The following is a 14,277-nucleotide window of genomic DNA, read 5'->3' as shown; positions in this document are numbered from 1 at the left end:
ACATGTACATACACACACATACACACATACCACATATTGCCTGATTCCATTTATATGAAATGTCCAGGATATGCAAATCTATAAAGACAAAAAGTAGATTCATGGTTGTCACTGGCCGAGGGATCAGGGAAATGAGGGGTGACTGCTAATGGGCGTGGGTTTGGGGTGGGGGGACAAACGTTCTGGAATTAGATAGTTGTGATGGTTGCAAAACTAGTGAATCATGTATTTTTAAAGGGTGAATTGTGTGTTGTGTGAATTATATCTCTAAGCTATTATTTTAAAAAAATCACTTTGTAGAACTTACTTGAATCCTAATTCAAACCTACACACTCTGAAAGGATATTTGAAAGACGATTTAAGTCTGAAACTGACTCAGTACTAAATGATATTAAAGAGTCATTAGTTTTATTTTAAATGTGATTATTCTATGGCAGTTATTTCAAAATTATCCCTTACAGATACCTTACTGATGAAATCATAGGACAGCTGAAATTTGCCTTTAAATAATTTTGGGAGTCAAGCACAGTGTGTTTACAAACAAGACTGCTCACATGTTGATCTTTATTGAAGCCAGGAGAGGGCTACCTATATATTCACTATACTTTTCTCTCTACCGTTGCATATGTTTTTAAATGCCCACAATAAAAATGTTTTAAAATTATTTTTAAGAAAGAAAACCCAAAAAAAAACAAAGACAAGAAAAAAGGCAGTCGTCAACAATTTGTTGCTCAGTATTCATAAGAGCCACCCTGTAGGATCATCTCATTCCAAAAGCCTCCGATTCCAGTCAGGCAAAAGCCCCCTCTTCCCCCCTGGTCTCCCCCAGGACTCGACTCCATCTTCTGGAACAGGGTTAGCATTACTTGTACTTCTGTCTGTTGAACTGCACTGTCTATATAAACATATATTTATTATGACTTCAGTCCTCTAAAATTATTCTCCATTAGTCACTCTAAATAAATGATAGGGGTGCAGGGATAAATGAGAGTTTGTCCCTTGACATTTTAAACATTTTAATATGGGGGAGGGATCTTTGTAAAATATATTCGATGATTTTTTTTACTTGTCTACTCACATTTATTAAACTGATCTACTCTGTATGAATTTTTAAAAATTAATCACTATGGAAATGAATTGTGCTCGTGGTCATACCTCAATTCCCTCACAGGGTTTTCAGCTAGAGGATTGCCTGTTGCCTACAGCAAGTAGGCTTTGAATTTAGCTGGGGTATGCATAGCTTATGATTTAGCAATTTCACTTGTAGGTATCTATCCCCCAACTTATGTGCACCCAAAATGGAAATAACTGAAATGTCCATCAAGAGTAGAATGGTTAATTAAAATGTGCTATTCCATACCCTGGCCTGCTATACAATAGTGACAGTGAATGAAATACAGCAGCAACTACAAGCTGCTTTGCTTTTCTGAACATCTCTTATTTTTGTGATACTTCTATCTCTCCACTTGCTGGCAGTAGCTTACCTCTCGGTCCTTGGGTCGTCTTTTCTTACCCTCTTCTAACTTGCTTCTAACTTAACATATACGTCAAGGAACCAGACAATTAAACCTGCTAGAGTAACACACAGGATGACCACACTTCAAAACGACTCCTGAAAATTTCAGCTTCTATCTGTTAATAGGAATTTTTTTAAATTCTTGAGTATATCCTGGGCTTAAGTGGTAAATTCTCTAATCATCCTAGTTATGTGCCAAATAAGAGCATATTTCTACTACCAGGCCTAAGAGGGCTACACTTACCTACGCTCTGTTCAAGGGCTAAATTATAAGGGCATTGTGGTTTTTCAACATTTACTGAGCATCTCTCTCTTTTTTTAAGATTTTATTTATTTATTCATGAAAGACACACACACACAGAGAGAGAGAGGGGGGCAGAGAGACACAGGCAGAGGGAGAAGCAGGCCCCATGCAGGGAGCCCCACACGGGACTCGATTCCTGATCTCCAGGATCACGCCCTGGGCTGAAGGTGGTGCTAAACCGCTGAGCCACTCACTGAGCATCTCTTAAGTGGCAAGCACAATGCTAGTCATTGCTGTCCCGGAGCTTATCACATAGTAAGAAGATGACAGAATTTATACAAGTAATTCATAAGTAATACAATATGACACATGTGCATGTGTCACGATGGAAGCAGGTCCTTGTGTATTTTGGGGCCACAAACCGAGGGCTATTAGTCTAGCACAGGCTTTGTCAAACCCAGAATCATTAACATCTTGGACTGAGTGGGCTTTTGGCTGTGAAGGCTGTTGCTCATTTGCAGGATGTTTGGCAGCATCATGGCCTCTACCCAGTAGATGCTGGTAGCCCTTCCCTAAGTCATGACAATAGAAAACATCTCCAGACACTGCCAACATCTCCTGGTAGACAACACTGCCCTCAGTGCAGAATGGCCATGGTCCGAGAGTCAGGAGGACGGTGGTGGTGGGACTATCAGAAATTCTTCCTGTAGGAGATGAAGCTCTGTGAGGTGGTGGAGAGGGGTTCAGCGCAGTCCTGCATTACTAACCTCTTGCAGGTTTAGTGCTGGGGTTTTGTTTTATTTTGTTTTTTTTATTCATTTTTCTCGCTCTTCTTGTGTTTTGGTTAGGGTCAGGTTGACAGCTTCTTCTGAACAGATAATGTGTGCAAAAGCACCTTGCAAACCCTGGGTAGTGTTACTCATATGTAAATTATCATTACTACAACCCTAACCGTGGATAAAAAAAAAAAAGTACTTTATGGCGTTGCTTTGTGCTGTTCTTCACGATTCCTTTTAATTGTATTTATTCATTCATGAGAGATGCATAGAGAGAGGCAGAGACACACGCAGAGGGAGAAGCAGGCTCCCTGCAGGGAGCTGGATGCGGGACTCAATCCCGGGGCCCTGGGATCACATCCGGAACCAAAGGCAGATGCTCCTCCTTGACATTTTTTTTTATAAAGATTTTATTTATTTACTCATGAGAGACAGAGAGAGAGAGAGAGAGAGAGAGGCAGAGACACAGGCAGAGGTAGAAGCAGGCTTCATGCAGGGAGCCCGATGTGGGACTCGATCCCGGGACTCCAGGATGGTCCTGGACCAAAGGTGGTGCTAAACCACTGAGCCACCCGGGCTGCCCCCTCCTTAACATTTTAAAGATCCCCTCTGTGTTGTTGCTGTATTTCATTCACTGTCACTATTGTATAGTAGGCCAGGGTATGGAATAGCACATTTTAATTAACCATTCTACTGTTGATGGACATTTCAGTTATCTCCATTTTGGGTGCACATAAGTTGGGGGGGATAGATACCTACAAGTGAAATTGCTGAATCATAAGCTATGCATGCCCCAGCTAAATTCAAACTATTTGCCAAAGTGCCTGCACCACATAACATTCCCATCCGTAGCCTATGAGGGTTCTTCACCCTGCATCCTCTCCAAACCCCAGCCCTGTCAGATATCTTAAATTCTGCTCATCTGATGAGCATGGATAAAGAGATATCCACCATGGTTTTAATTTGCTTTCTTCTGATTATTAATAAGTTAATCATCTTTTCAATCAACCACAAATATTGATCAGCCTTTTGTATTTCGTTTTTAATATTCCTGTCCAAGTCACTTAATCATCCTTTCACTAGATTTTCTTTCTTGATTTGTAGTTCTTCGCCTATCCTAGCAGTATTTGTCGCAAACATCTCCATCTATATAAGTGACCCGTCTTTCCTTGCTTTCCAACGTTGGGAGGTCAGGTGGGCCCCCGGCTCAGAGCTCGCCCGCCTTGAACACGGGCATTACAATAGGTTCCACCCCCCTCCGCCCGACTGGTGACGTCACCGAGACGGCCCCGCCCCCGGACAGCCCCTTCCCTGGGTTGGCCCCGCCCCCGAGGCGGCCCCACCCCCAGACAGCCCATCCCCTGGGCTGGCCCCGCCTCCTGAGGCGGCTCTTCCCCTGGGCTGGCCCCGCCTCCTGAGGCAGCCCCGCCCCCAGACAGCCCTACCCCTTGGCCCCGCCTCCTGAGGTAGCCCCGCCCCCAGACAGCCCTTCCCCTGGGCTGGCCCCGCCTCCTGAGGCTGCTCTTCCCCTGGGCTGGCCCCGCCTCCTGAAGTTGCTCTTCCCCTGGGCTGGCCCCGCCTCCTGAGGCAGCCCCGCCCCCAGACAGCCCTTCCCCTTGGCCCCGCCTCCTGAGGCAGCCCCGCCCCCAGACAGCCCTTCCCCTGGGCTGGCCCCGCCTCCTGAGGCTGCTCTTCCTCTGGGCTGGCCCCGCCTCCTGAGGTTGCTCTTCCCCTGGGCTGGCCCCGCCTCCTGAGGCTGCTCTTCCCCTGGGCTGGCCCCGCCTCCTGAGGTTGCTCTTCCCCTGGGCTGGCCCCGCCTCCTGAGGCAGCCCCGCCCCCAGACAGCCCTTCCCCTGGGCTGGCCCCGCCTCCTGAGGCTGCTCTTCCCCTGGGCTGGCCCCGCCTCCTGAGGCTGCTCTTCCCCTGGGCTGGCCCCGCCTCCTGAGGCTGCTCTTCCCCTGGGCTGGCCCCGCCTCCTGAGGCAGCCCCGCCCCCAGACAGCCCTTCCCCTGGGCTGGCCCCGCCTCCTGAGGCTGCTCTTCCCCTGGGCTGGCCCCGCCTCCTGAAGTTGCTCTTCCCCTGGGCTGGCCCCGCCTCCTGAGGCAGCCCCGCCCCCAGACAGCCCATCCCCTGGGCTGGCCCCGCCCCCGAGCTGGCCCCGCCCCCTGCCCGGAGCCCCGGGGCGGGCTCTGTTGGCCGCGTCTCCAGGGCAGCACCTGCGAGCGAGCGGGCGGGGCGGCGTGGGGAGGCCGGGCGGTGGCGGCGGCGGCGCGGGAGGATGCGGGCTGCAGGGGTCGCGGTCGCGGAGGAGCACTGGGCAGGTGACAGGCGGTTGCCTCTTGAACGAGGGTGCGCGCGCCGGGGAGGGAAATGGGGAGGAGTGGGACTGGGTGGGGACAGCAGGAAACCTCCGGAGAGACCTGGACCAGGACCAGGAGAACCCCAAGGAGCCGGCGCCCGACAGCATTTGGGGCCCCGGCGGGAAGGGGGGCCGGGGAGAGGCAGGGACGTGGGCCCAGGGGCCCGCACCTGGACAGGCTTTGGTGCCCAGACTCCCAGAGCAGCCCTGACTTCTGTTGATTAAGACCTGCCCGGGGCACCAGACCCCCACCCCCACCCCCGCCACCTGTCCCTTCTTTGACCTTAAAACGCCTTTGCTGCCTGGTCTTGTCCATCAGGAAAAAAAAAAAAAAGAAAAAAGGCAAAGAGAAAATAAACCGACCGCTCCTTATGGGCAGCTTCCGGGCAGTAACAGGGCAACTTTTTCTCTGCCAGAGCAAGCAGGGCTCCTTCTCACCTACAGAAGGAAATTCGTTCCTCCTCCGGGTACAGAGGTCAGGACCCAGGGTCTGGAGGGGAGCCCTAGGGAACCAGCCGCGTCTCAGTGCCTGGATACCACTGGCGACATCCCAGTCAGCCTTGTTTTCTTTTGTAACGAGATTGCCAGCCTCTCTGGGTCAGAAACTTCAGTGAAAAACAACCGTGCCACTAGGGAGCCACACTTATTACCCTTAAAACGCCTCCTTGCTGATTTATTCAAGATACCAGCTTTTCCTTCATTAATCTCATTCCTCTATACGATTAGGGCTCCACCAAAGCCCCAGCTTTGCTAGTGTTTGGCTTTGTTCTCTCGGCGCTATTCCAGATTTCATTAATTACAGCAAAATTATCTTCTTCTATGGACTTTTTTTTTTTTTAATGCGTTAACCTTATCTAAGAAACCTTAGTCTATCTCACTTAAGCACCATTGAGGGGACTGAATGATTTCATGAGCAATCCCAAATTGGAACAGAATGATTATTTTAAGCTTTTTCTTTAACATCCCAAGTACAGTTGTGCTCGCTTCGGCAGCACATATACCAAGTACAGTGACTTAGGCAGTAAAACTCTTACAGATATTTATACAAACGCTTTGCGTTAAAAATGTCAGTACTTGGTGGCTTTGCTGCTTTCTATAAACACCCTAAAAAGCAAGAGTTAATCTACTTAATTATTACTAAAATAAGATAGGGTGCATTATGTATCCTTAAAATGAGATGATACAGCAAAGCAGTCTGTACAGTTAATATATTATATTATTTATAGTTACAACACTAGCTTGGGGAATTTTGAATTAAAAACCACTTCACATATATTTTTTTTAATATTTTATTTATTTATTCATGAGAGATACAGAGAGAGAAGCAGAGACACAGGCAGAGGGAGAAGCAGGCTCCATGCAGGGAGCCCGATGTGGGACTCTATCCTGGGACTCCAGGAACCAGGATCGGGCCCTGGGTGGAAGGCACCGCTAAGCCACCCAGGGATCCCCACATATATTTAAATCTGAATGCCACCTTTTGTCTGTTTTGCTATGGTACTTTAAGACATCATTAGCAGTGCTAGGAATAGGAATAAGTTTGTGCTATTTAATTAAAGCTAGCTTTGCCAAAAGAATAAGAGCAAGCCCTTAGAAAATGTTATAGGAATCTCTGATGGTCAATGTTTCTGTTGTCTGACCTACAGAAAAAAAAGAAAAAAAAATTGCATAAAGGCCAGTGAGATAGAAGACTGAGCAAAATAGAAATGCTACAGAGAGATGAAAGGAAGCCCAATCCAAAATCCTCTCCTTTCAAACTGATACAAACTTAGAGTACCCTTCCCATAAACCATCTCCTGGGTCTTTATGACAGCCCTCTGAGACAGGGAAGGCTCACTTGGAATCACACACTTATGCGAGTTGAAGGGACCCTAGCTGTTACTCAGGCCAATCTCTCACCCATCCAACATTCTCCAGGACAACACCCTTTCAGGTAGGTAGATATCCAGCCTCTGCTATGAATCACTAAGTGGCACAAGTCACAAAGTGTCCAAATCTTATGTTAAAAGGCTTTAATCATTGTTCTTTTTTTTTTAAATATATATACTGAGTTGAGGTTGATCTCTGTGTGAGGTCCATCAAAAGTATACATTCCTACCAAGTAGCCACTGGGGAACCACAATATCTTCTAAAAGATGAAACCAGCTAATGTAGATCTAGGAACAAATAGCCTCCCTTTTACAGTTCCAACTATGGAAGCTACTCTCTTCCCATCTCCATCCTTTACTTTTCAAAAGGTTGACCCTGAACTTGTTTTTCTCTATCCATAAATACTCCTGAACAGGCATATTTATATTGGTGCCCTGGGTATCTGAAATAATGCCATAGAAGTACTGTCCATAATTAACCATTTAGCTTTGTCCAGGCTTGTCTGTAATAGGCCCTTGGAAGGTTAAAAAAAAAAAAAAAAGAATCCAGCCATTTGATTTCCACAATAAAGCTATATTTGATTATCAGGCTGTTTATGAACTCCACATCAGATGTGCTTCTGTAAAGAGAAAAACACAATAGTTTTTCCAATAGACTTTCCTCATACAAAAGGGTACATACAAAAGGCTGCTGCAGATAATGTAACAGGGTTCTGCTCACTTAAGTGTTTGATTAACATTGAAATTAGAATTCAGTAGTCACAAAGTGCATAAATAATTTTTTTTTAGGTAATGCTTTTGTGAACCACAACTTTGAATATTCAAGCCAACTGCTCCTAGCATCGAGGATATTTGAATTCACATTTGTATTTGTGTTTTTTCAAGATGAGTCATAGTAAATTAATTCCCAAGCTCTCAATTAAATCTCCTGTTCATCATGCCAACTTAAAGGTCCAGTCCAGAGAGCCACCTTTTAAGAAGGACTTACATCTGATTTCAAAAGATTCTTTGGAATCTGATTCAGGAAGCTTCACTCAAGAGAGTAAGTCCCAGTCTGAACTTGAAGACCAAATCCAGGACAACAGTATGGAGCGAGACAGCTTGGAGGAAGAAAGCCCTCAACAGGAAAGCCTGAGTGAGACAGAAGAGGAAACAAGCAGAAAAGTAGCTCAGAAGAATGGCAAGGAGAACGTCCGTACCCAGAACAATGGCATAGACAACAGGTAAGGAATTGGCTTGTGTAAGATAACAGTGTGATCATCACTGGTAGATCGCAAGGCCATGGTAATGAATACCTTATAATGTGTGTGAGACAGATCCCAAGCAACTAAGGATGGCTGGAAGCCAGGCTTTTTGCCATGTTTTTAAATAAAAAGATATGTGAAAAACAAGGATAGGTATTAATAAGGGTGTATGTACTCCTTCTGGTCCTTATTTCCTGTCCATATTCCAAGTGTCTCTACTGCTATGACTTGCCTTGGGGAAATCCCAGAAAGCCTGCCATAGAAGAGTGCCATGACTTGGAATCAGGGGGTGTTGATTTGGTCCAGGCGCTGCTGTTTAGTGTATAATTTGGAATAAGTCACTTAACTCTTTGGTGGCTCACTTGTGTCACCTGTTAAATTGATCTGGCCTATCTCCCAGGACTGTTATTAATGTCAATAATACACTCTGGGAGTATAATCCTACTGTACTACCTCCTGGGGCTTATACAAAGATTTAATTTCTAATAATCAGTATTTACGAGGTGTTGACATTATGCCGTGAGCTACCAAAGAATTTAAGAGAATATAAATTAGTGCATTACTCCATTTTAGTGAAAATACTAATTATATGACACAGCGTGGAAGAAGTTAAAAGCCATTGATTAGAAAGACGTTTCCGTGTGGTGACAAAGTGCGTAGTCTGGAGTAGACCATCTGGGTTCAAGCTGTGTGAGTTGGCCAAGTCCACTTAATCTCTCTGTATCTCAGTTCTGACATCACTAAAATAGGATAATAATAGTTACTTCACAGAGTTTTGAGGCTAAAATAAATTAATATATACACAATGTATGTAGGGTGGTGACTAGCTCTTTGTAAGTTATAGATGTGTTAGGTTTGTGTGTGTGTGTGTGTGTGTTAGGTTTTTTTAAGATTTACTTATTCATGAGAGACACACAGAGAGGGGCAGAGACACAAGCAGAGGAAGAAGCAGGCTCCCTGTGGGTGGCCTGATGCAGAACTTGATCCCAGGAGCCTAAGATCACACCCTGAGCCAAAGGCAGATGCTCAACCACTGAGCCACCCCGGTGACCCAATGTGTTAGGTTTTTCTAATGGGTAAAATATAAGGGAAGTTTGTTAAAAGGCCTAGAACCAAGTTCTAGGCAGGCAGGGTTTGGGAGAGATGGTAAAATTTGGAAACAAGAATCGAATTAGAGTAAAAGTGTGACATGTTCAAGCCCCACTTGGTGGCAGAGGATTTGTTCCAAGCATAGGAAAAGAGGACAGCGTAGGGGCCTGATTATAGGGGCCATCATGAGTGCAACCAGTGCACAACCCAGATAGGGTATTGAACATAGTACCCTACAACATGTCCCAGCAAGGCGGTCATAGCAAGAGCACCTGCCAGAGCCAGAATTAGACCCCAGTCCCAATCTTTTTCTTCCTTTCTGCTTTCTCTCCTTGTTTCTTTCACTGCAAATATTTTTGGGCAGAATCAAGCTCATTTGCTTCTTAGGGATCTCAAAGTACAGGGCAAGTGGTAATCGCCATGACCAAGGTGCAGCCATAGTACTGGGGGAGGAAGAGAGGCTCAGGGAAGCATCAGCCAGACAGCCACCCCTGCAGGGCCTGGGCTGGGTGCAGCAGGGGGAGAGAATACAGATTCTTGGGGGGTCCTGCGAGAGGCAGCCGAGTTTAGGGAAGATTATCCTGCAAACCAGTGCATTCTGAATTAGAAGGTAAACTCACAATGGACAAAGAAACTACCAGATGGTAGTCATAATTACAACAATGACAATAATGTCTCTCTTTAAAGGCCCATCTATAATTTCATTTAATTCTTCATTGTCATCCCTGCCAGAAAAATGCTATTCTCATTTTACAGATATGAGAAATGAGGGGAACAGAGATCAAGCAACCTGTTGAACGGCATAGTGCTGGTGGAGGATATCTGTGGTTTTGTTGTTGATGTTGGTTTAAATTACAACCAAATTCTAACCTAAAGAAAAATACAGAGGGGCACCTGAGTGGCTCACCCAGTTAAAGGTCTGCCTTCAGCTCAGGTCATGATCTCAGGATCCTGGGATTGAGCCCAGAGTGGGGTTCCTTGCTCAGCGGGGAGTCTGCTTCTACCTCTGCCCCATCCCCCTGTTCATGCTTGCTCTCTCTCTCTCAAATAAATAAAATCTTAAAAAGTACAGAGAAAAATACCATATAACCCTTATTGCCATATTTGTTTCAGATATATATTTTTCATTTATTTATTTTAGAGAGAGTGCACATGAGTGTGAGGAGCGGGGGGCGGGAGAGAGAGAGAGAGAGAGAGAGAGAGAGAGAGAGAGAGAGAGAATCTCAAGCAGACTCTATGCTGAGTGCAGAGCCTGAAGTGGAGCTTGATCCCACGACCCTGAGATCATGACCTGAGCCAAAACCAAGAGTTGGATGCTCAACCAACTATACCATCCAGGCGCCCCTCAGATATATATTTTTTAAAGACATAAAACATTACAGATAAAATTTCCATGTTCCTCTTCTCAAACCCATTCCCCTTCATCTGCCTCCTCAGAGATAACCAGTTTGTACACTTATGTGGGTGTATATCCTTCTTAGGAATCTTTTATTAATTCGCTGCATCAGTAATTTATTGTTAATGGGGCAGGGAAGGGAGAGAGAAAATGAGAATACGAATTGATAGGGCTTGTTGACAGATTGGATATAGTGGCTAAAGGAAGAAGAGAGGCCAAACGTTATTTTAAAGTTCTCATAACTCCAGCTAGCATTTACAGAGTGTTTATCATGAACCCGTCTCTGCACTAAATACTTTATGTGCATTATCTCATTTAATCTGTATGGCAGCCCTGTGAGGAGACACTATAATGGTCCCTATTTTAAAGGCTAAACATGAGGCTTAGAGGAGTTATATGTACACCCATTTATTAAGCCAGGTGAGTGGTGGAGCAGAAAACTCAGGCAGTCGGACTCTATGCTTTAAGCCATGTTTTTATCATAACTCTGATATAAGAGAGTCACAGTCTCCTAGGTAATAAATGGTAGTAGTTTTATTGCTTTCCACCTCCCCCCTCACCCCCCGAAACAAAGGCATAGGAAAAATGTTTTGCAGTAGATAGGCATTTTTGTCTGTAGTTTCACAGTGGAGAAACCAAAGCAAGAGTCCATTAAGGCGCCTCATTTCCCCAAAGTTGAGTTTTCACTCTTTGAGTCCAGGGCTCAGGGAGCAGACTATCCCTGGCACTTTACCCAAGGACAATGTAAATGCCACCCAATGTATTTCAAAATAAAGAAAAATACTTATAGAAACCAAAACTATGGTTAGGGCCTTCATCTTCTGATTCAGAGATCCATAAACCTTGCTGTTTTCCTTAGACTTATTTGCCTTAGAAATCATTAATGACAGACTATCATCCTCAGGGTTAGAATGGCTTTTAGCTCTAGTAATTATTTGGCAGTGTAGTGCTTGAGACATCGAACATGAAGATGACCAATTCTCCACTACAAAGGAAAACAGAACCAAAGCATTTAGCCAAATAATGCCTCAAAAATATTATTCAGGTTATTGGCCTCTTTCACCTACGTCTTGGCAACCTTTCCTACGTGCATTGTTGCTGGCTCTGAGTAGTTTATTAGCCATGAAACAGACAAATCGATCTCAGACTCTCAAAATGAAATTCAAGTAGGCTTTCATTTTTGTAAGGTAGACGGCATTCTGGGAATTGTAGTTCAAAAAAATTAGTCAAAGCCTTGCCTTAAAACCATGAAAAATCTCTTTCTTCTTGCTGTTGTAAGCAACGATTTTAAAAGCTGCCTGACAAATCACTTGAGCCTTACTCTTCTGTTTTGATGTTACTAGAACCTCCTCAAAGCAATTACTCTCTTGTAGCTCACCAAAGTCAAGCCATAGTTCAATGTATATAGATTAGAGAAAACCTTTTACTTAATGGAAATTGGAGCAGCATTGACTACAGTGAATGAATCAAGAGTGGAGAGAGTGGAGAGAGGATCTCCACGTGATAATCCTTAAACCCCACTCCACAACTAGCCTTAGGACACTCGGCGCTGGCAAAGAAAGAGATCAATGTAATTCCTCAAGCATTAGAAATAACCTCTTCAGTCCTAGGCCTCTGAAACCTTATATGTCTAAAAAAAAAATCAGAGGGCAGCGGTACAGTACCTAGGATATGTGTTTAATAAGAATACTTAAATGTAATTAGCTACCATTTGTAGAACTATTTGCTTTATATGTACTATCTTATTTATCCTTACAAGAGCCTCTTATGCATTATTATCCCTATTTTTTGCAGATAAGGAACCAAGGCTCTGACATTTGTGTAGGTGTATGTAGTTACTAAGTGGCAGAGCCAGATACTGAACTGAATGAATGCTCCCCTAACTAAAGCCTGAGCCTCTAATTATAAGTCATCTAGCTAGGATGATCAGGGTTGATCTAATAAAGGATTCCAGTTTATCATCTAGCAAAAATTAAGGCTAAAAATTTTGATATGGACTAAACTGAGGCCAAAGTAAATATTCATGGAAAATTATGACTTTTTAGTAAAGTAATAAACATTTTTAAAGGATACTGTGCCTTCGGAATAAACCAACGTCAATCTTATCTTGCTTTGGGAAGCAGTGTCATGGTAGCCTATATTCCCCAGTACCTCTCCTGGGAAAGAGAGAGGTTTTCATTCATTAAGGTCTGTAGATGGCTTTTGTATCATCTGGGAATGATAGCCTTCACCAAAGATTCCAATTCTAATAAACCACCTTGTGCCAGAAATTATGGGGCAGGAAACAGATACAATGAGGAATTCTTCAATGGTAATGCTCAGAACGATCTAAAAGAAGGGGACTCAATAATAATAATCGGCATTTTTATTGTGTTGTAGTACAGGATTTTTCTCCCAAATGCTTCTGCATATATTAGTTCTGATGAATAATACAAGAATCAGGTGAAGGGCTCAAATAGCAGCACTGAAAAACCAAAATAGCTAAGGGATAAAGACAGCCTTCAAAACTCGACATTTTCATTTCCCTTCAAATTTCACATTGTTTTGTAGAACACATTGGAAATAGGAAGCTGAGGGCAGATTTTCTGTTACAGGTGTTGGATTTTTTTTTTTTTTTGCACTGGTTAGAAGAGTAAAGATGACACCTGAGGGCATGTTGAACATTCTAAGTATTAGTAAGAACACTGTGAGAGCTTCCAGGAGCCCCCATTCATCCCTGTTGGTATCTAGAAACATTCATCCATTTTGATCTTTATGGACTCTATTAAATATTCAGTTTAGGGCCATTGGTCAACCAACAACTTCATTTATGTTATACCCTGATTGTCAGGCTTTCACATAGTATTTTGGGGGTAGCTGCTAGCATTTTAGTTATTCATTTTTGATCCTATGGGAATGGATGTTATCAGAGAGGTGACTTTTTGTCGGAGGCATTAGTCATTTCTATTTTTATGTTCATCCATTTGCTCACAAACTCTGCTGTAGTTAAACCCTGGTGCACTCCTCAGGGCAGGCATGGTGCCATCACAACAGATGAGCAGTCAGAGACGGAAGTCAAGTGTGTGCGTGGGCATAGATTGTGTCTATTAAAGGCAGAGTCCCCCGCCAGAAATGCTAAAGCCATGGTGCCCTGGGGTTTAATGCCCTCAGAGACAACCACTAGTTCCTTTCTAGCTTATTTCAAAATTGGGATGCTTACTGTGTTAAATTAGTAAATAAAGAGTGAGTTCAAAAACCTCACAAAGTACAATTAAACTTACATCTCCTACAATCCTGTGAGTTTATCAAGACGATTAAGAGGATTGTAACTAAATTATTAAAAGACTAGTTTAATTCAAGACCTTAACTGTATTCATTTATTTCTACTCCCTGGCAAGTGTGAAAATGTAGAAAGCTTTAAATATTATACATTTTTTCATATACTGAATTTAAAATGAATTCTTTTTCCAATTCTTATATGCCATTGCTGAGTTTTGCATGACAGATGCAATCCGATTAATAAGATTATGAATTCTTAGAGCTGCAGGGCTCCTAAAGCACAGCCTATTCCCCTTTATTGTCCAAAGGAGGAACCCAAGGCCTAGAGTGGTAAAGAGATTCACCGAAGCATACACAGCTTGGCAAAATCTGGATGGGACCCACATTTCAAGACCTGTCCTTCTACTGCTTTTCTCATAACATCACAGCTACCTTGCAATTACAATGCTGTCAATATCTGACTTTTTAAGATTTTATTTATTTATTTGAGAGAGAGAGAGAGAGCACGCGCAAGCATAAGCAAGGGA

At 43.8% G+C, this 14,277-nt stretch overlaps 1 protein-coding gene across 2 annotated transcripts in view; it reads left to right on the top strand.

Moving 5' to 3' along the window:
* Positions 1-4,768: 4,768 nt before the first annotated feature.
* Positions 4,769-14,277, top strand: part of JHY (junctional cadherin complex regulator) — a 58,783-nt gene continuing 49,274 nt past the window's right edge. Inside the window, exons 1-2 of one of the 2 annotated variants that reach the window (XM_072729507.1) lie at positions 4,769-4,857; positions 7,553-7,986. In XM_072729507.1, the coding sequence (XP_072585608.1) occupies positions 7,649-7,986 (338 nt within the window). In that variant the 5' untranslated portion in view covers positions 4,769-4,857; positions 7,553-7,648. Of the gene's footprint in view, positions 4,886-7,552; positions 7,987-14,277 lie in introns of both variants that reach the window. The other variant, XM_025999030.2, reaches the window with a different exon arrangement.

The sequence above is a fragment of the Vulpes vulpes genome, chromosome 12, assembly GCF_048418805.1.
Source record: "Vulpes vulpes isolate BD-2025 chromosome 12, VulVul3, whole genome shotgun sequence".
Lineage (NCBI taxonomy): Eukaryota > Metazoa > Chordata > Mammalia > Carnivora > Canidae > Vulpes > Vulpes vulpes.
Note: the sequence above shows the minus strand (reverse complement) of the source record. Positions and strands in the feature narration are given on the sequence as shown.